The sequence below is a fragment of the Pangasianodon hypophthalmus genome, chromosome 21, assembly GCF_027358585.1.
Source record: "Pangasianodon hypophthalmus isolate fPanHyp1 chromosome 21, fPanHyp1.pri, whole genome shotgun sequence".
NCBI classification, from domain to species: Eukaryota; Metazoa; Chordata; class Actinopteri; order Siluriformes; family Pangasiidae; genus Pangasianodon; species Pangasianodon hypophthalmus.
Window position 1 is genome coordinate 11,023,645 of NC_069730.1, and position 22,263 is coordinate 11,045,907.

Below are 22,263 nucleotides of genomic sequence, written 5' to 3' on the forward strand. Positions count from 1 at the left end.
GTGTTCATACAGGGAGTGTTAGACAGCAAAAAGTCCCCATCAATGTTGAAGATGTATGTGGTATAGATAAACACCTGTGCCTACACTTAAACACACACACACATAATGTGTTAGTCAGTACTAGGTAGATCTCTTCCTTTTCACACACAAATGTACTGTATGAGCAGTCCTAACACTCAAAGCTTTCACACACACACACACACACACACACACACACACACACGTTGGTCATAACAGGTGTCAGATCATCGCTTTCTCACACAATTGCGATGTTACAGGTAGTCCTAACACTCCTACACATTTCCCTCTTCACAAACAGACACAATGAAGGTGACACTCTCTCGTTGTCTCTCACACACATACACCATGACGGTGACAGTGGTACTTACACTTATCTCTCTTTCTCTTTCCCACCTACGCACAAATCAAAGTAATCAGCGTTCGTATCTCTGATTCATTCACAAATTTATTTCTCATGGACAGTCTGTACATCTGTCACCATAAAACACAAAGAATTTTATAAAGTCACAATCACTCATTTACTTGCAGGACTTCATAGCCTTTCCTCTCTTCTTTTTTTCATTAAATTCCCATTAAAGACAAACTATGGATCTGCTAATATTTACAATAATTAAATTCCCCATGATTTACAAAACTGGATTTTAAATGCTATAGTTTTAAAAGACCTGTTCTCATCCAGCAGCACTTTAACTGAATAAGAGCCCCAGGAGGCAACATATTCACCACACATCATCACTTTAAGCTGCTGGACAATGTTTATCCACAATCGCTCACTAGCTTATCAGATAAAGATAAATGGATTGCAGAGGTGGTGATAATCATTTAAAGCTATATACCTTTTACTGGTACAAGCCTAAATACTTAAACATTACAGTCTCAAGATATGAATGGCTGTTATTACAGCAGTTCTTTCTTTAGAGTTGGCTAGAGTGTCAGAAGTCATTGCTAGATTTAAATATCATTAACATTGGCACAATTCCTTACATGCTCAAATGTTACAAAAGAAATATAAGAAGTCAGAGAGCAAGAAGACTATTAAAGGAAAAAACTGGGAAAATAAGAGGAACCGAACACCCTCCTGAGTACTACATATGTCTTCACCTTGTGGTCCGCTGTAACGAAAGGAGCTGGTATAGCACTGATAAAGTGCGAGTATCTGCTGCATTGCCACTGTGCTTGAATTGAAAACACACCATCACAGTAATAAAACCACCACCATTTACAAATAAATTCACATTCACTCCAATACTCTGCTCTCTCTCAACCTCCAGTCCAAGTATCTTGCCTCATCATTCTTCCTCTCCTTCTCTAGTAGATTGTGTTGGGCCATTTTCCAGGCACAGATTAAGGCTTGACCTTGAGTAAATCACCCTTTGGAATCTCAATTACCCACAACAGCAGGCCCTATCAGGGGTTCTCAAACTTTTGCAGCCAAGGACCCCTTAAACTTAGAAAAAAAAAAAAAAAATCCCTCAATACAGTTTTATTTAATGAACATAATCCAACTCTTCACATATTAGGAACTTAGTCACTAACATTAATTAAATGTGAATACTAATATGTATTGAAGCCACTGAGCTGTTTATTCTTGCATTCTTGAATAATGTAATACTTGCATCGCCATTGTACTGTAGTCACTAACTATGGCGATGCAAGTATTACATTATTTGGTGACTGATTTGGTGAAGTACTCCATTTATGATTTGATCTTAGCCTTCAGTATCAAAATAATGCATAAATAGTGTTTCCTTTCATTTTTGTTATTTTGTTATTGCTGTTTAAAAACACAATATACAATATAAAGTATGTGGACACCTAACCATGACACAAAGTTGGAGGCACATGATTGTCTAGAATGTCTTTGTATGCTGTAGCATTAACACAAAGTGAGCTCCATGAAACACGGACATGGTTTGTCAGGGTTGATCTGGAAGAACTTGAGTGGCCTGCGCAGAGCTCTGACCTTAACCCCACTTAACACCTTTGGGATGAATTGGAACACTGACTGCATGCCAGGCCTCCTCACCCGACATCAGTGCCTTACCTTACTAATGCTCTTGTGGCTGAATGAGCACAATTAAATATTAAATATTATCTAATATTTATGCTGAAGCATAACACCCGCCAGTCATTTTATTATATATTATTTGTGTCGCAATGTATCGACTTCTACTCCCTTGGCAGCTTTCGAGTGTAATCTGTGAACTTCTCACACCATATCTTTATAATTGCATGATGCAAAATAGTTAGCTACAACACTTAACACAAAATGTCCAAAACTGTTTATTCTGATATCAACATATCAGAATAAATGTAAAAACAGTGGTGAGACTTCTATGCGCTGACCAAAAAAAAAAAAAAAGAAAAAACAGATAAGCTGGCAACAGGTTGAACTGAACTAACATTAACCTGGCTTGGTAGCTAAACAATGTTAGGATGCATTCACACGTAACATCTTTTTCTGATGAAAACCGCTGGTCAAATTGTTTTTTTATTATTAAAAAAAAAAAAACACTGCTCCAAAATGCAATTGAAAGCGTCCCAAAAGAAGCTCACGGCATTTTTAACAACACGGTCTACTGCATAGGATTATTATGTAAAACAGGTGCTGACTGCTTCAAAAAAAATGTTACATGTGAACACAGCAGTTGAAATAAATCAAGAAATTCTGTCCATCTCCTTTCAACATGTTTGTTCTTCCTAGGTGTACAAGTTAAGGTAATCCACATATATTTTCATTAAATCTCAAACATAATATTTGGTGAAATGAATAGACTTTTGACTATAAGTACAATAAGTGTTGCCTGCTTTCTTTCACAAATATCGTAAAGATAATGGTCAAAAACAACATGAAAAAAAATAACGTAAAAATTTCTTCGAATAATTTCAAACCCCCCCCCAACCATCATGACCCCCTGGAACCCAGACAGCACCTAAGAAAACCCAGGGAAAACCCTGCTTGGATGTAGCTTATAAAAGAGATTTGGACAGAGGACATGGGATTGAAGGAAGGGGGTGGAGACTTTTGTTATCTAAATCTATCAGGTTTACAGCAGCTTTTTTTAATGCTTTATACAGTAGAGAAAGAGGAGGACAGAAAAAAGAGAACATACAAGAGAGAAAGAAGGGAGGGTGGCCTCCCTGACCTGCATACTTATGAGTTTAAAATGGGCAGGGGACTGCGGCTGAAAATGCGATAACTCTCTTGCTCACTCTCTCTGTCTCTGTCTCTCTGTCTCTCAAACACACACACGCACACACACACACACACCCTTAAATTAACTATATCATTCATTCATAAACCCAAATAAAAAAGATTGACAGAGGATAAATGTAAACAACTTCATGCGCAGGTACAGAGGCAAACACACACTAACGCTCATTCACAAACCACAGCACAGCAGAGATGATGGGGATTTGTGAATGTGTGAGAGTGAGTGAGAGAGAGGGAGGATAACCCCGAAAGACTGCAGCATCCTCTGCACTCTCTCCACTCAACCAATCAGATGAGAAGAGGAGAGGAAAGTGAACAAAGCAACAGGGTGGGCAGGGCTGATGCCATGGAAACTGCAAAAAACACACTCATACACTCTCAGTACACAAACTCTTCTGGGCAGCCCACTCATTCATCCTCAAGCTGTCTTCCTCTCACGTTCATTCACTTGTTCATTCATAAAGTGTGTGGCTGTACTCCTGCCTGACATGACGCATCTGCACTCAGCGCTACGACTGCAGTGTGTTACGCTGCGAGGGGATCTGAGCTCTGAAAAAAATGCTCTTTGTAGTATCACACTTTATGAACAATGTAAGTCTATTCATATACTCTCATGTTAAATGGTGCAGGGTTTATCTGTTTTACTCATGCACCAAGTCATTGTTCATCTGTTTATCCATTCATTAACTCACATCTATCACAATATCCACTATTCTGCACTGCAGAAAAAGACGTAGAAAGAGTGAGATACAGATATATAGAGATATAAGGAGATACAGAAGCTGATGTTGAGTAAGAGAGGCATCTACAGGAAAAAAGGAAAAACAAAAACAAAGAAGGAGTTAGGGTTTCAAAATACCTGCTAAAACTGCTAATACAGAAATCACAATTACATAATCACAATTATTCTGCCAATTTGGGAACAAAACCATTTAGCCGCATCATGTAACCTTTCAAATCAACAGCAAAAACACTTTTACATTACATTAAATTACTGATTATACTGCTATCTATACAACTTCAGATACCTGAATCAAAACAAGACAGCTCCTTTATGGTCACATTCATCACACCATATTCGGAGTTGAGTTATGCGTACATAGTGAGGATTTAATACTGAAAACGCACACACTGGTATTCAGACCTCAGACGTAAATATGGACTTATGCGCTTTTCAGAAAGTTATGCAAGCATTAGAATCAGAATCATTTTATTCGCCATATGCATTTACATGTATTAGGAATTTAAGTGCTTGGTCACAACACGATACGTTCACCACAAGCATCCCAGATAACACAACACACTTGCCATCCTAATATACAAATATTGCACCCAATATACAAATATTACACCATAAGCAGAAATGGTAGGCTCAGTTGTAATTTACATTACAGTGGAGGTAGAAATAGTGGAACAGTTGTGATATATAATAAATAATGGCAATGATATATAGTAATTACAATATTGATAAATAATATTTTTAATAAATAGTGTGATTTATTAATAATATTCAAGATAATAGTATAATAAAATATATATTATATATACAGTATAGTAAAATAATTAAAAACAATTGAAAAACAAATAAAGCAATAATAATGCTAGTATCTAGTGCAGGAGCCAGGAATGCAATAATTCTTTATAAACATTTAGTGCAAGATTGCTTGTTACTGGCAGGACTTGTAGTGATTACTGAATGCTGCCTAGCCAGCCTGGTTAATAACAGACATTGCCAGTGGAAAGAAGCTGTTTCAATGGCGTGCAGTTTTTGTTATCACGGAGCGGAATCGCTTTCCAGATGGTAGTTTTTGGAATGGGTAATTAGCAGGGTGGGAGGTGTCACTGATGATTTTTCCTGCTCGCCTCTTTGTCCTGGAGATGTACAGGTCTTCAAGTGGTGACAGACTGCAGCCGATGATTTTCTCAGCGGTCTTGATAGTCCATTGCAGCTTCCTCTTTTCTCTGGAGGAGGCTGTACCAAACCAGATAGTGATGGCAGACGTAAAGATGCTTAGAATTGCAGCAATAGATGGGGCAGATGGAACTGCCCTAAGACATACATCCTTTGTTGAGCTTTTTTGTTGATGGATGATGTATGCATCTCCCATTTGAGATCCCGTGTGATCATAGTTCCCAGACATTTAAACGAAGTGACAGCGCTCACTGATGAATTATTAAGAATGAGTGGGGAGGGGAAGATGTGCGTTTCCTGAAGTCGATGTGCATCTCTGTGGATATAAGAGCGTTGAGCTCGAGGTTGTTCTGGCTACACCAGGAGGCTAGTTGTTGAACCTCCTGGTGGTACTTTGATTCATCACTGTTGGTGACGAGACCAATCACAGTAATGTCATAAGCAAATTTGCTCAACGTCACAGATGCATCACTGCAAACACAGTCATTTGTGTAGTGTGAATATAAGAGGGGTAAGAGGACACAACCTTGTGGTGCTCCAGTGTTGAGTGACCGGGGTTCAGAAATGTTCTGACCGATTCCCACAAATTGCTTCCTGTCAGAAAGGAAGTTTGTGATCCATGTACAGATGAAGCCAGGTACTTGCAGAGTGATGGGTTTCTCTTGTAGGAGCTCAGGGACAATGGTATTGAAGGCTGAGCATAAATCTACAAAGAGAATCCTGGCATGTGTGTTTGGAGCGTCTAGTTGCTTTAATACGAAGTGAAGCCCGATATTAACAGCATCATCTACAGATCGGTTGCTTCGCTAGGCAAACTGCAATGGATTCAGAAGATCCTGAATACTGGAGCTCACGAGTCTTTCAAAAGTCTTCATGATAACACAGGTGAGGGCTACTGGTCTGTAATCATTAGTTTGCCTAAAACAGAGTTTCCCATGATTCTGAACATGGACTTCAGCCCATTTTTCTTGCACAATATTGGCTTGAGAGAGGACCTGCACATGTAGCAGATACATGTTTGGTCTGCTTATGTTTTAAACCATGGGAACATTTTGTTTATGAAAGAGCACACAATTAACAAAAAGGTTGGTATTAGTAAAATTTGGGAAGTGGTAGCTCAGTGGTTAAGACTGCTGCTCGGAAGTTTGAGAGTTCAAATCCCAGCACCGCCAAGCTGCCACCGCTGGGCCCCTGAGCAAGGCCCTTAACCCTCAACTGCTCAGTTGTATAAATGAGATAATTGTAAGTCGCTCTGCATAAGGGCGTCTGCCTAATACAGTAAATGTATTATTTTATTAATTCAACAACTCAATATAGGAAATTAAACATGGGATAAAACAGCCTACAGTATGCACATACATAATGACTTCATAACCTTGATTTAGTATACAATCGATACATTATGTGGTGCACACAACTAACCACTGGCACACAAAAAATAAAATGATAACAGGATGTGTTGGACCAAGTGTTTCCGTATAAAAGCAGTGGTCTAGACACTACTGAAAAACCCCGTCTCTGACAGTGCTAGTCAAGAAAAATCTGGCAGCCTCAGACGTTTGGCCTACATTTAAGTAATTTGCATGATCTGAATGGCCAACCCAGAAAATCTACTTAAGGAGTTTTGTAACCCATCTATGAATACGCTCAACTTACCCTGTGTAAATTTTGACCTAACTTTTGGACTTAAGTTGCTGAGGCCCAGAGTATGGCCCGTTGCGTACCGCTAGCTGGCCCATGAGCAAGGCCCTTAACCCTCAACTGCTCAGTTGTATAAATGAGATAAAGGCGTCTACCAAATGCTATAAATGTAAATGTAAGATACAATTAATAAGGTGTGTTTTGAATGAAGAGAGCAAAAGGGGGAAAAGAGAGAGGAATGAGAGAGGATATGAAGAAAAGAGAAAGTGTGAGATCTAGAAACGTGAGGGGAAGAAGCATCAAAAGCCAGCTGCAGCCTCTTATACGCGCATACGCGCACACACACACAAACACACACACACACACAAAAACTCTTTCCACACTGTCAGCACTAAGGGTAATGAATGTAAATTTGTCCTCTGACTGTGCGGAAAAAAACATCTGAGGACACGCAACTCAATGCTGTTACCACCGAGGCTTCACACACTCAACGTGCCTGAGGAGGATCTCGACTACTAACTGATCTTGTTTCACCTGAGAAATATAAATCATTAAACAGAATAATGGTATTTGACTTCTATACTGTATGTAAACACACACACACAAAAACACAGCTACAGGAGATCAATACATCAATACATAATATCATTAATTTTAGTGAATTTAAATTTTATAAAATTTGTATGCCCAAAGAGGATAACAGACACACAGAATTACACACAGCTCCAGAAAAACTATGGTTTGACTTATGTGCCTCAAGTTCTATGAACAAATCATATATTCCGTGTTGAAAAACAAACACTGGACACGAAGCAGCAATACACCCTGGGGCTGTGACGCTCCGCACTGTGCCACTGTGCAGCTCTTTTTCCTCACAACCATGTAATATTTTTAATGTAATTATAGATAAAGTTCAAATACATAACCACTATTGTCTGTTACGCTGAAATATGCTAATGAATATTTTCACTCATGTTTGCTACCAAACCTGTTGCAACAAGGGAAGTCTGCGATATTTATGACAAAACACCAATTGGCCGGCTATAACGTCCTTACAGTAACGTGACCTTTGAGTTCATTTTCATTTACTAAAACTTTCAGGGCAGAATTCATCTGTTTCCTCTGCACGGACCCTGTCATGCTTCGTTTAATTTCATTTGTTGCTAATGTTGCTAATTTTCCACTAGCTAACCAAGTAGCTAACTGAGCAGCCAAAAAAAGTCCAAAATAAATATAAACCTACCTTTCTTGAATTGTTTCTTCTCTTTCTCAGACTTCTTGTTTTGTTTTTCTTTTCTCTGTTCTAAAAGCATTTAGGAATTTCGACATTAAGAAACTTCTTGCTCACACAGGACTGCCATTCCTTGTGTTAACTTCACTTACCATTGAATGGAACAACAGGGATTGATGGGCTTTGCCACAGTCATGATTTGCAACCAAGAATTTGAAAACCTCTGAACAAATTTTTCTTAATAGGTCAGACTGGTATGATCATTATATGTCAGAATTTAGGTGTATTACATACACCATACACTATATGGCCAAAAGTATGTGGACATCTGTCCATCACACATGTGGGTCTTCCCGAAACTGTTGCCACAAAGTTGACAGGACACAATTGAAGTGAAGTGAAGTGAAATGAAGTGAAGTGATTCACAATTCACAAGTGATTCACAACTTCACAATTGTCTAGAATGTCTTTGTATGCTGTAGCTTTAAGATTTCCCTTCACTAGAACTGAGAGGCCAAAACCTTTTCCGGCATGACAATGCCCCTGTGCACAAAGCGAGGTCCATGAAGACATGAACATGATGGTTAGGTGTTTACATATGTGTGCATATAGTGTCACATACCATTTAACTTAATGTAACAAATAAGCAACAGACAGTGCCGCTAACCCTGCCCCAGAGTACCATTAGGTACAAAGGTACCAAACACCATAAAACTGTAACGTTTGATACTGGACGATTACGGAAAGTGCATAGTTTAAATTTCAACACCACATCTGTTTTGTGTTGTAGTAGTAGTAGCAGCAGTGGATCAACAGTGACGGGTGAGGTAAGACAGTGATGTCAATATGCTGTCTCTGGGGGGTAACCAAGCATCATCAGTAACGTAACCAATCCCACTACTGTCGCTGTGACGTACGTAGCTGCTTCCATTTACTCCACAGACTGAGGAGTAATAGAATGATAGAAACAGAGACCTAGAGAACATACAAGAGAGTGAGTGTGTGTGTACCCAGCTAACTCCCTACGTACTACACACTCCAAAGAGTCAGAAATACAGAGCCTTGGGCTGCAGCAGACCCTGTGAATTGCTCCCTACTGAGTTATACATTTTTCATGAATGAATGGAGTGCAAAGGACAGAGAAAGAGAAAAAGGATCTCATTACTTCTCGATGAGAAGGGAAGCCTATGGGGACAAAACACCCATAACAACAATGTCAAATTGGGTCATTTGTGGAACATTACATCATCACTAAGATCACACGTTCCCCAGGCAACAGTTGCTTAAAGCAATAGATGATGCTGGAATCACTGTTAGTAAGTCCCTTACTAACTTAGTCACTCAGGAACATTCTGTACTAGATGTCATGAAGTGCAACATAACATGAACAGCTTGTATTCAAAAACTCCACATGCACCACAGACATTTCAGTGTTAAGAAACATGCTGAGAAGAGAAGTGCATAGAAGGTAGGGCTCATAGAGCTTACCTTCTCTGGTAGCTTGAAAGCTAATATGCTAACTCATGTATACACCAATAGTTGTTTTCAGATTGAGCAAAACTCAGCTCTAGTTTGAAAAAAATAATGTCAACATGAACAGTTACAGTATGAACAGCAGCAATATTAGCTAATATTAGCTATTCAGCTAGGTGTTAAGGCTAATCTCCTAACAATTCCAGTAGGTAACACTGGATAAAATATTCTTGTTTGGCACAGTTGGTTTCATTGCTGCAATTAGTCAGACAGTCTTTGGCAAAGTAGGAGATCTTGGTTGACAAGAAAATATGTCCATATTATGGTTAAAAGCTGGACTTTTGTGTTCCTAGTAATTTTTCAGGATAAAAATGGCTTCAGTGCCAGTTTACAAAAAAAAATCACTGTGGACAATTCAGTCAGTAGTTTTGAAGTAAGAGATAGGAGTATTTGTGCCTACTCTGGAGTAATGGCATTGAGTACATTTATTATATATAGAAAATTTTCCTGCTAACGTTGGAGGATTTGCTTGACTAATTGACCTATCCAGCACATCTGTAATTATTCGTGCAAAAATACACATATTGCAGGTGGATCTGCTGACAGTACCAGCCTCTGAACTCACATAGCAGACACATTCTGCAACTCAATAACGTCCCAGGACTAATACAAGGTGTGTTTTATCGCTGCTCAATAACAGTGAATTACAGTGCATTTGCACTTCTTCACATTTTTAATAAAAAGCTATATTAACAAATAAGGTAGGATATAATACAGACATATACAGTGGATATAAAAACGAAAAATGGTAAAAATGAAACTAAGATAAATCATGTCCTATCATTTTCCACCTTCAATGTCTTATAGCAACCAACGAAATTCAAGACAAAAACAAGTAGACGTTTTTGAGGGGAAAAAAAGAAAAAACTTACAATTAGCTGGTTGCATAAGTGTGCACACACCTTAACTATTACTTTGTAAAAGCACATTTTGCTTATAATACAAATTTGATGATCTGGGTTTGTGCTTTGGGTCATTATCATAGTGAAAGGTGATATTTTTTTCATGTTCAGCTGCCTAACAGAGGTTTTGTGCCAAAGCAGATTGGTATTTGGAGCTATCCATGATTCATGAGCTATCCATGTGACTAGAGCCACAGTCCCAGCTGAAGAGAAGCAGCCGCATAGCATGATGCTGACACCACCATGCTTCACTGTGGGTGTGGTGTTGTTTGGGTGATAAGCTGTCTTATTTCTGCACCCCAGATATCTTTTAGAATTAAGGCCAAAATGTTATACTTTGGTCTCATCAGACCACAACACATTTTACCACATAGTTTGGGGTGATTTAGGCAGGCTTGGATGTTTTCTTTTTCATGAGAAAAAAATCTAGCTATCCTATCTAGTCATCCTACCCCATAGCCCAGCCATGTGAAGACTGTTGTCACATGAGGGAAGTGACAGGTACTTGCCAGATATTCCTGCAACTCCTTTAATGTTGCCATAAGTCTCGTGATAATTTGTTGTCTAGACCTTTAGTCAATTTTGGAGTCAGTTACTAGTTATGCCACTGTGGTGCCCCACTTGTTGATGATGGTCTCCATGGTTTTCCATGGTACATCTAATATTTTGGAAATTCTTTTGGACCCCCTTTCCTCATCAGTACTTTTTGATAATGAGATCCTGTACATGCTTTAAGCTCTTCGTGGACCACGGTGTCAGCAATCAGATGAAACCAAGAAGATATCAAGAAAATCCTACAGAAAGAGCTGAACTTTATTTGGCGTTAATCACAATCACTTCATTGATGACAGGTGTATGATACTTACTTTTGAACATGAGTTTGAATGTGATTGGTTATTTCTGAGCACCCCGAAACTTCCATTTGTTTTTCACTTGAACTTTGTTGGTTGCTGTAATCACATTAAAGGTGGAAAAAGATCTGATATGATTTATTTTGGTTTCATTTTTTACATAAAAACCAGCAATTTTAAGAGGGGTGTGTAGACTTTATATCCACTGTATCTGAGCAGCTGAGGGTTAATCTCTATTCACTGCATCTGTAGCATATGTATGATTACCACATAAAGATTTTAACGATTGTAATTAAGAAATTTATCTCCCTGCACTCAAACCTGTTTATTCAAAACCCACTTATAACAGAAATGATAATTATTATAACAACAATACAGTAAAAAGTCATTCTGGTTATTTGCGCTTTTTCTAAGGTTTTGAGGTATAAATCTGCCATCATGCAGTACATGCGGCACTTCCATGTTTTGTGCTGACACCTTGCTCTGAAGGGACAAATTATACAGATTTAGAGCTTCATTTACAAATACCGCTGACTGAAGTATTAATGAAAGCAAGCTACAAAAATGTGCTTTGATAAACTTTTACTGGCCCCCAAACAACTGACCAGAAGACTATGCTTGCATGGCAAGACAATGCATGCACAGACTTCTCTATATTGCATAGTCTATTTATACGGCTCTTTATATACTGTACCGTGCGACTCCCGACTCCCATGATTGGTTGTTGTTATTACTGTTATTGTCACTGTCTGTAAGTACAGCTCTGGAACTTGCTACCGAGCATTTCAATATACTGTGTATAGCTCCTTGTATGTGACAAATAAAACTTGAAACCTGAAATTACAAATGGGTGATAACTTAAAGGAAAAATTCCCTGACTTCCAGTCCAAAGTCAAAGTCATTTCATTAAGTCATCTGCACAGTATGCCAGAGACAACTGTACACTGAATTGCTTGTGTTGAGGTTCTGTAAACTCGCTAAGGCACAGTTACAACAGGAAAGAACACACAAACCTTCTTTAAGAGAAGTGAGTAGACAGTAACTTCAATAAATACAAATGGAAAAAAAATAGGATACAATATTGGAATAAAGTTGGGCGCAATATTTACTTAAAGAGCAGCAGAGAATAACTGAATATGTACAGTCAGACAAGCAGGAGAGAATAATGTGACCCAGTAGTAGATTTCCTATAAAAGTAAAGTGAGTAATGTGCTTAAGGTGACATTTCTCATGCTTAAAGTGACATGCAGTTATTTAGTAGTCTTATTTGGCCTGCATTAAAAACTCTTCCTCAGCCTGTTCGTCTATGACTGTAAGCTTCAAAGCGCCTGCCAGACAGTAGCTTGATGAACAGGATGTGAGCTGGATGACTACAATCCACTGTAATATTGTGAGCCTTCCTCAGGCAGCGTGTCTGGTAGATGTCCTCTAAGTTTGCTGCCTGTGATTCACTCAGATGCCTTTACCACTCACAGTGGCACCTTGCAACTGGTGACAGTGCAGCTGCCAAACCAGACAGTAACACAGCCACTCAGAATGCTCTCAACGGTGCAGTGGTAGAAGCTTGTCAGGATGTTACAGGGCAGACCAAGTGTCTTGAGCCTCCTTAGGAAGTAAAGTCTCTGGCAGGCAGACCTGGCAAGTCCAAGTAAGATCGTCGGTGAGGTGCACACCTAGGGACTTGAAGTTGGTGACTCTATCCACAGCAGCACTGTTGATGTATAAAGAAGCATGCTTGCCTTCCTGCATGTTCCTAAAATCCACAATCATCTCCTTATTTTTGTTTCCACAGAGACAGACATTATTGTCACACTTTGACAGTGTTCTAATCTCATCCGTGTAGGCCGTCTCGTCTCCACTGGTGATGAGGCCTAGGATAGCAGCGTCATCAGCAAATTTCAGGAAGGTGTTTGAGCTGTGCTTGGTGACACAGTTGTGCGTGAAACAGGAGTACAGAAGGGGGCTGAGCACGCATCCTTGTGGGGTCCCTGTGTTCAGAGTCAGCATGGAGCTGCCAATTTTCACATCCTGGGGTCTGCCATTCAGAAAGTCCAGTATCCAGTTGCACAGTTGGGTGTCCGGTCCTAAAGCATTAAGCTTGGTGATGAGCTAAGCAGGGATGATTGTGTTGAATGCCGAACTATAATCAATGAACAGCATTCATATGTCATATGTACTCATGATGTAGTGGAAACTGACAAACCGTGGCTTAACGTTAAGCTCTAACAGTGTTATTGCATGTGGGGTTAAACTGATATTGGTACTGTATATAAATCTGCTGTTGTAATAAAATTTTAAGAATTGATTATTTTAAAGCAGCTAAAAAGTTTACAGGCAAAGGTGAAATTCCTGTCTGAAAAGTGATGAATAACAGCAGCAGCTCCCACTTCCCTCTATTTTCTACTTCTTCTAATTTCTTTTATTTCACTCTCGCTTTCATTTCTTTTCCATTTCCCTCTGTTATCTCCCTGATGACTGTGTGTAATATTAATGTAGCTGTCTAAGGCTGATTTCCAATTCTCATCTCTGCATTCTTGCTGGGAGACACTAATGGCACAGTGGAAGGCTCTCCCTTTCTCTCATCTTCTCCATGTCTCTCCTACTGTCAGTCCTCCTACTGCCTGCTCACTCGTTTCCCCTCACAATTCACGATTTGTATTCCTCCCTCGTTCCCTCCACAAAAAGTGTGTTGGCTGGGTACACTGGAGGCGCATGTGTTAAGGAGAGCTCCCCTCTCCCACTGCAGCTCAATGTGGGCACAGAGAGCACAGCTGTGGAGCGTGTGTGTATAGGACTGAATCTGTGCGTAGGTTTGGAGGTGGGAGATTTTATGTGAGTGCAGAAATACTGAGTGGGTAGAAGAGATTGGAAAACAAGCTATTTTTTCATATGTACACTGACCAATGCATATTTTACTGCAGGTGAGCATGTGCAGCCTGACAAATACTCCTCCTAATGTGTGCACACACTGAATTTCCTATATCACACAACTGCCTTGGGTCATCCAGAGATCCAGAAGACAAATTGAAGCAATGGCTACATCCTATTCTACAACAAGTATCTCTCTATATAGCTCCCAAGTGCTGAGTGGTATTAATGCTCTCTAAGTTCTCATATGATCAGATGATACGATAAGGAGTAGGCCTTGAGCTAAAGCCCAGGCTGCACAACAGCTAAAACTCCAGCCTGACAAATACGAGATTGTCAAACATTATCGTAGCATCAGATCCTGTGGCATCATGTCGTCAAACACCAAAACACCACTTAAGATTCTGTAATGAGAAAATTACAACTTTTCATTATGACTATACTTTCTGGTTTGGGTCCTGGAGGACTAGTGGTTAGGCCACAGTGCTCTCACCGCTGTGGCCCGGGTTCAATTCCTGGGCAAGGAACCAACCCTGGGGTTGTGTGCAAAAGTACACTCTCAGTGCCAGTCCCAAGCCCGGATAAAACTGGGGAGGGTTGCGTCAGGAAGGGCATCTGGCGTAAAACTGTGCCAAATCAAATACACGGACCAGTGATCCGCTGTGGTGACCCCTAACGGGAGCAGCCGAAAGAGGAACAACAACAACAACAACATGGTATTTCAGGTATGCTACAAAAGCCTTTAGGGCCAGCATGCATTCAAAAATGGAAAACATGGCAGTACACAAATAACATTTAACTTTGACAAATCTATCAAAAACTTAATATGCATTATATGTTTATTAAAGCCCTGTGGTTGCACCACGTAGTAGTGGTGTTTCAATAAGGCCTAATGTGTTCTGTTATTACCTCATAATCTTTTAAGTACTAGCAAATCACTACAAAATAACAACATTAAACCTGGAACACACTTTGAAATCATTGTAGTATAAAACTAAATGTTAACGTTACACAGGACACATATGATTGTCTAACCCTACATTCACATTAGTCGTTTTTCCAGTTCGTGGGTATGTAGTGATTCTAGCAACCAAAATGTACATGCTTCTAAATCTAACTAGTTAAACCCAAATTAAATAATCCACTAATCAGTATGAAAATTGGTTATGAGGTTTAGATGTTATGTGCTTTGTAGGCAGATTAGCAAAGCAAGTTAATTACGTTCACTTACCAGAGGCACCAACGATCTCTGCTACTTCCTTCTAAACTTTATACTTCTATGTAGTGTCTCTTTACATGTTTAATGAGAGGTTGTATGTGACAGGATAAGAAGAAACCACATTCGGACTTGTCGATTTATTGCATCATACCCAATTTGAATAAATTAAGAAAATCTCAGCTCAATTGTCACTTGTCACTCAAATCATGGCTCCGTGACGTGCACGACAGGTGCATACAAAATGAATGGTCACCTGTTACTGAGTCGCTTGCTAGTGTGAAATTAGGGTAAGGACTCATAAGCAGAGGATGTTGTTATACACACATTTTCCACTAACTGCTGCTATTTTTGCCATGTTTGGCAACATGACACAAGACAACAACAGGACATCATAGGAAAATCTCAATGCTGTTTATGACCTTAGGGAGCTGTGAATGCTGTGAGACAGAACAAGCTGTCTGAAGAGATGATGATGTTGCACTGAAGCACAGGGAAAAGGCAACACGACACCATGCCTTTTATTCACACTCTATACAAATACAGAAGAACGCTGTGAGGGTGAATACACAGATTTCACTACACCTGCAATGGGATGCAGTCAGACAAACACTGCCCCCTAGACTTGGTTTAATGCATCAAAATTACCTGATGGAGGTTTAAGACGAGCCTTAAATGTTGAGAGTTGCAGCAAATCTTAATCTTAACCCAGTGTCCTCCAGCCCCACATCTCTAATCTCTCAGATCAGGGGTGTTAGAACTGAGCTGGAACTGAAATAGGGTTGTAGATCTCCACGAGGTGGATGATGACCTACTGCAACTACTGCAGAACTGCAGCCGAAATCACCGAACAGTTCTCAAAATTAATACTACTACATAATTCATTATCCCACGCATTCGATCTTTAACCTTTAATGAGATTTTTTTCACATTCCCTTAGCCGTCAAGAGCATGTTCAGAGATAAAACCGATGTGCTCCAGGCTCTTTACGCAGCAGAAAAAACAAATGCTGACCACCAACATGCAACTACTCAGAAAAGGAGGCACTTGCTTGTCAACCATTTTCCTATAATTTCAGAAAGGGGCTCTGTTTGTTTGAATTTCAAAACATTTTGAGTTTCATCTAGCTACAGCTAACATATGCTAAAATCAACTGCTGTTCCTAACGAGTCAGTGACACCAGACAAATGCAGAATGCACAGTTTTTATTTGCCGAGTCTAAGAACATTTGAATCCACTTTCCATTCATGAGGTGAGTGAAGTGCAGTGGATTGACATGACTCGAAATCAAAACTACTAATATCAGCATTGAAAGAAGTAATATTTCATAGTAATAGTAATATTTCATAGTGATAGGAAAATAATGGCGTGATGTGACCCAACCGAGAGTTCCCACGCCGAAGCTGGCACTACTTTCAGAGCTGCTATTATAGAAAATTAATCAACAACTTCTGACCAACCAGGTTTGAGAATTCACTAGCACTGTGGTATACAGTACTGTGCAAAAGTCTTAGGCACATGCAAAGAAATGCTGTAGAGCAAAGATGCCTTCAAAACTAATGAAACTAAATGTTTCTACATTTAATAAATACTATAAAGAGCAGTAAACAGTAATAAATAAAACAAGGTCAATATTTGGTGGGACGATCCTTCGCTTTAAAAAAAAAAAAATACTAGTCTCAGGTACAATGTGTGCAGTTTTATAAGGAAATGAGCTGTAAGTTTTACTGAGCATCTTGCAGAACCAGTCACAGTTCTTCTGGAGACTTTGACTGTCACACTCGCTTCTTATTTTTGCAGCAAAACCCAGCAGCCTTCATTATGTTTTTTGTCTGAAAAGTGTCTCTTATGTAATCTGCTGCTTTCTTTACTGACATCCAAACATTTTTTCTGTATCATTTAATTTTGTGCTGGAAAACTAATGTTTGGAAATCTAAACTGTTTTTGTACTGAATCAGTAATGTAGAAGTCACAAAATAAAAATCTATAACAAAGTTTGTACTAAAAAAATAGGGTGCCTAACACTTTCGCACAGTACTGTAAATGACAATACAGGTAGGAAGTTCCAAAGTGATCTGAATGTCTATATCAATATCAGATCGAATTAGATATATTTTAGGAACGTTGATGTATTTTTTATACAAGCTGACAGTTTTCTCCTTTTAAGTCAAAAAGCTTAGTAGAGTTCAATATTTCTAGCTTTTTCTTATCACTACCTGAAAGACAGAAACAGATTTTAGCAACTGGCCAATAATCAGAGATCTGTTACTGGTATCGTGTCAGAGCTTTTTTAAATATTGGTGCATCCCTTTGCCCAGTACTGTGCCATGACTTTGGCAGAACTTGAGAGTACTTTTTGTTTATTTGTAAACCAGAAAAAAATAACCAGAAAACTGTTTCACTCCGTTTTCCTGAATGTAAATAATGTTTGCTTATAATTTATTACTGCACAAACTGAACTGGATCAACAGTACATCTCAGACCCTTTTCTTCTGGATCTGGTGGATATAATAATCCTCGATTTATTTCTATGCTTTCCTGACCGTTACTGTTAAGGATTGATTCAAAATGCACCGTGGAGAGCATCCTGACTGGTTGCATCACCGCCTGGTATAGGAACCGCACCGCCCTCAACCGCAAAGCTCTGCACAGAGTGGTGCGGGCAGCCCAGCATATCATCGGAGGTGAGCTTCCTTCCCTCCAGGACATCTACACCAGGCGGTGTGTGAGGAAAGCACGGAGGATCATTAGAGACTCCAGCCACCAGATCCATGGACTGCTCTCGCGGCTAGCATCAGGCAGATGCTATCGCAGCATCACATCCCGCGGCATCACATCACGCAGCATCACGTCCCGCACCATCAGACCCCGCACCATCACGTCCCGCACCATCAGACCCCGCACCATCAGACCCCGCACCATCACGTCCCGCACCATCAGACCCCGCACCATCACGTCCCGCACCATCATGTCCCGCACCATCAGACCCCGCACCATCACGTCCCGCACCATCAGACCCCGCACCATCACATCCCGCACCATCAAACCCCACACCATCAGATCCCGCACCATCAGACCCCGCACCATCAAACCCCACACCATCACGTCCCGCAGCATCAGATCCCGCAGCATCAGGTCCCCGAGCATCACGTCCCGCACCATCAGGTCCCCAAGCATCACGTCCCGCACCATCAGATCCCACAGAATCACGTCCCCCGGCATCAGATCCCGCGGCATCACATCCCGCACCATCACAACCCGCGCCAGCAGGCTGCGTGACAGCTTCTTCCTGCAGGCCATCAGACTGTTACACTCTAACCAGTAACACCACCACAAGCACAACACATTCTACCTTCCATGCACTGCACTTTATCATTTACATTTCAAGTCAACTCAAGTGGCTTTATTGTCATTTCAACCATATACACCTAGTACAGTACACAGTGAAAAGAAACAACGTTCCTCCAGGACCGTGGTGCTACATAAAACAACACAGAACTACAAGAGACTAAACATTACTACATAAAGTGCATGTGCAAACGTGTGCAAACAGCTACTAAAACAGGACAATAGGTACAGTAAGAGACAGTGCAGCTCCGACCAGTACACAGCTCTAGTGTGAAAGTGTCAGATATAACAGTAGTGCAAAAGAATGACAATATAATAAATTCCTGTGAATGTAAACATAACATACTACGACAGTATTCGGCAGATAAGCTTATACCATATATGGACATAGCAGTTATTGGAAGTTATAGTAATGACAAGAAATTATATACAATCATTTGCATTGGACTCAGACTGATGGACAGACGGATAACAGACTCTGACTCTTCTTGTACTGCATGTGCAATATCTCCCACTATGGCACTGTTTCTGACTACATACAATGATTAGAGTTTATTATTTTTACTTGTTTAGAGTATGGTAATGATTTTGCACAGTCTTTGTGCACAGTGTTTACAGTTTGCTACTTTCTGTACTATGTAAGAGTTCATTTATCATTTCTGCATTGTGTCTGGGCAGGAGTGTGCATATAGTATATAGATGCTTAAAGCACTCTTCATGCACCTGACAGTAAAGTGGAATAAAACTGAAGCTTGAAGACTGGTGTAGCAGCGCCCTCTGCTGTCCGCATGTGTTAATTACACAGCCTGCATGTTCAGCATGCTCGTTAGATCCCAGTTTACACTGCATAAATCCAGTCTTATACAGATCATTACTAGAGGAATGGACCTACATACCCAACATCAGGATGTTTTCCTCTTTTCCCACATGCTGGACCAGAAGATGGCGGAATTTAGTGAAGTCTCCAAACCACTCAAAAGTCTCTTCAGTTTGGTATCTTTCATTCCAGTACTCCACATCTTTATATCTCTTATTACAGTCTGGTAAATACTCCATACTGCTCAGACTATATTTACTGATACACACTTGTGATGGCAGGAAGGCATGTGGAGTGCAGATTTACACAACAACACGACAGTGTGATCAGTGTACTGTGTTACACACTCTCACACTAAACTATCCACATGAACCTCTCAAATCCCTCACAGTGTGCGTGGAAAGCCGCATGCTACTGTACTGAACAGCACGGCAAAACACTACGCTATCATTAATACTAGTCACGGGATGCGTACTAGTTTCCACACTAGTAGTGTAGGATGCACTCTAGCTGGCGCCATGTGCTCGCCCTTTGACCTCACCGCCAGAAGTTTCAAAATAAAAGTCTTCCGGACAAACTAGATCAGGTCTCCAGCTGGCAAAGTATTTCATTACAGAATCAATAAATGTCTGGAAAGAAGAAAAAAAAAAAATCTGTCGTTCAGTGATTTTAGTTTTCTAGACATGAACCATGTAGCAGATCCTTGACACGCATCAGTCACATGCATTTGTGTAAATGATTCAGCTGAAGGCAGCTCATGGGATCAGAGGCTAGCTACAAGGCTACAGACAGTAACTCAGAAATAGTCTTGAGTCTTCACAAAAACAGATTGGACAGAGAAGTTTTCATTTATTCTCCTCATGTCAAGTTAAAAACAGATATTGTCGTGGCAAATACTTCTGCAAATCAGAAGAAGAAAAAGAGTTACAAAGACAAGGGGTTCTGGATGCCAAAAATCTATAGACTTTATTGAATCAAACAGCAAAGCCGAGATGGTCCGCAGAGCATCTGATTTACATAATCGTGGCCCATGTTTTTATACGATTCTAAAACAATGATCTCATCGGATGGAGTTTTCTCTTCTTTCTTTTAATCACACACCTGCCTCTCGCCCCAATTATTTCACTTTCCCCTTATCTTAGTTTTAACAGTGGCGAGAGTTCAGTCAGATTATGTTTCAAAAACATTAGCCTTCACCTTAAAAACACCACCTACAAGGTCACACCAGTTTGTTCTCACAGAAACATCCCTGCAGGATCCCAGGCCTAAAGTCACCCTTCCAAATGCACCAGAAATGGTTCAGTGTAGTATATAAATGAAGATCTGAAAGTTAATACATGAGGTGATTTAAGGTCACTTTTTAATACCGTTGCATAGATACTGATTGATATAATACTGATTAACAAATTATATTGATAGAGATAACAGGAAATTCCTCCATAATGTCTCCTTGGTCTATGACACTAGTCAAAAGTGATAATGTTAAGTACCACTATAGGACAAAAAAAAACATCAAATTGTCTTATTTACATTCATAATCTAATCACTAGTTTCAGCATTGAAAAGTACCTACTTTAACTATTCAGTCATGTTAGTTGCTTATCTAGACTTTTATAAGTAAAGAATGTTGTATTTTGGAATTCAGCAGTTAGTTTCAGGCCAGGGGGCATGTTGGCTTAGTGGTTAGTACATGTGCCTTACACCTACAGGATTGGGCGTTCGGATCCTCTGCCCTGCATGTGTGGCGCTTGCGTGTTCACCCTGTGCTTTGGGAGTCCAAAGACATGCATTGTAGGCTGATTGGCATTTCCAAAGTGTGAATGTGTGTGTGAGGGTGTGCCCTCAGGTCCCTGGGATAGGCTCCAGGCTTCAGACCCTCTGGAGGATAAGTGGTGTGGAAAATGGATGGATGGATAGATCTGGTCCACTAATTTGATTTGACAAGTGGTATTCCAAGTGTGCTGACTGGGACATTTCACTGTTTGTATCACTCTGCTTGTCTGTGATCGCTAACTAAAGTTCCTATTCTAGCAATAGTTTGTTACATTAAAACCATCACTACAGTTACAGTGAGCTGTCTGTCAGTCTGAGCATTACCATGGCAACACACTCTATCCAGCTGTGGCCTCTTTGAGAATTATTTTTATGGAAGGCTACCCTCAGTTTCATTCAAGGTAAGCAGTTAAACTTAATTGCCACCAAAGTCTAATAAAGTATATGTGACCCATTGAAAATCTGATAGAGTAAATAAAAACTAAATAAATCTGTCTGTTAGCTATTATTTTGAACGTACCATTTATGGAAATAAAATAGATACATTAATTGTCTTAACACAGGAAATATGTAACATGTAACATCTGCAGAGGTTTGAAAAATTGAGTTTCAATGTCTTTAGCATAGGTGTATGTAAACTTTTGGCCTCAACTGTAGCTAATATTGCTATAGTTACAGTTGTGTAATTATAATCAGAAACTTGGTTAGTCTGGTCATCTGGTTTTGGTTTAAAATTATATCTTAAAGTTATAAAGGAAGGAATAACAGCAATCAATAAAATGCTTTTTAAAAAACAAACAAAAAAACAACAACAAAAAAAACAATTTGCCCTTTAGACATTTGGATTGTTTCTATAAAATAAATCTTCTGAGGTGCACAGAAAAACATGAATTCTGTCCTTAGGTCAATAGGGTCTGGTACAATACTAAGATTTAA

General features: G+C 39.8%; 1 protein-coding gene across 1 annotated transcript in view; it reads right to left on the reverse strand.

Annotated features, from left to right (window-relative positions):
- ece2a (endothelin converting enzyme 2a) overlaps nucleotides 1-20,104 on the reverse strand; it is a 96,494-nt gene extending 76,390 nt beyond the window's left edge. Inside the window, exon 1 of the mRNA XM_026925055.3 lies at nucleotides 19,634-20,104. Within this exon, the coding sequence (XP_026780856.3) occupies nucleotides 19,634-19,793 (160 nt within the window). The 5' untranslated portion in view covers nucleotides 19,794-20,104. The remainder of the gene's footprint in view (nucleotides 1-19,633) is intronic.
- Between the last annotated feature and the right edge of the window lie 2,159 nt (nucleotides 20,105-22,263).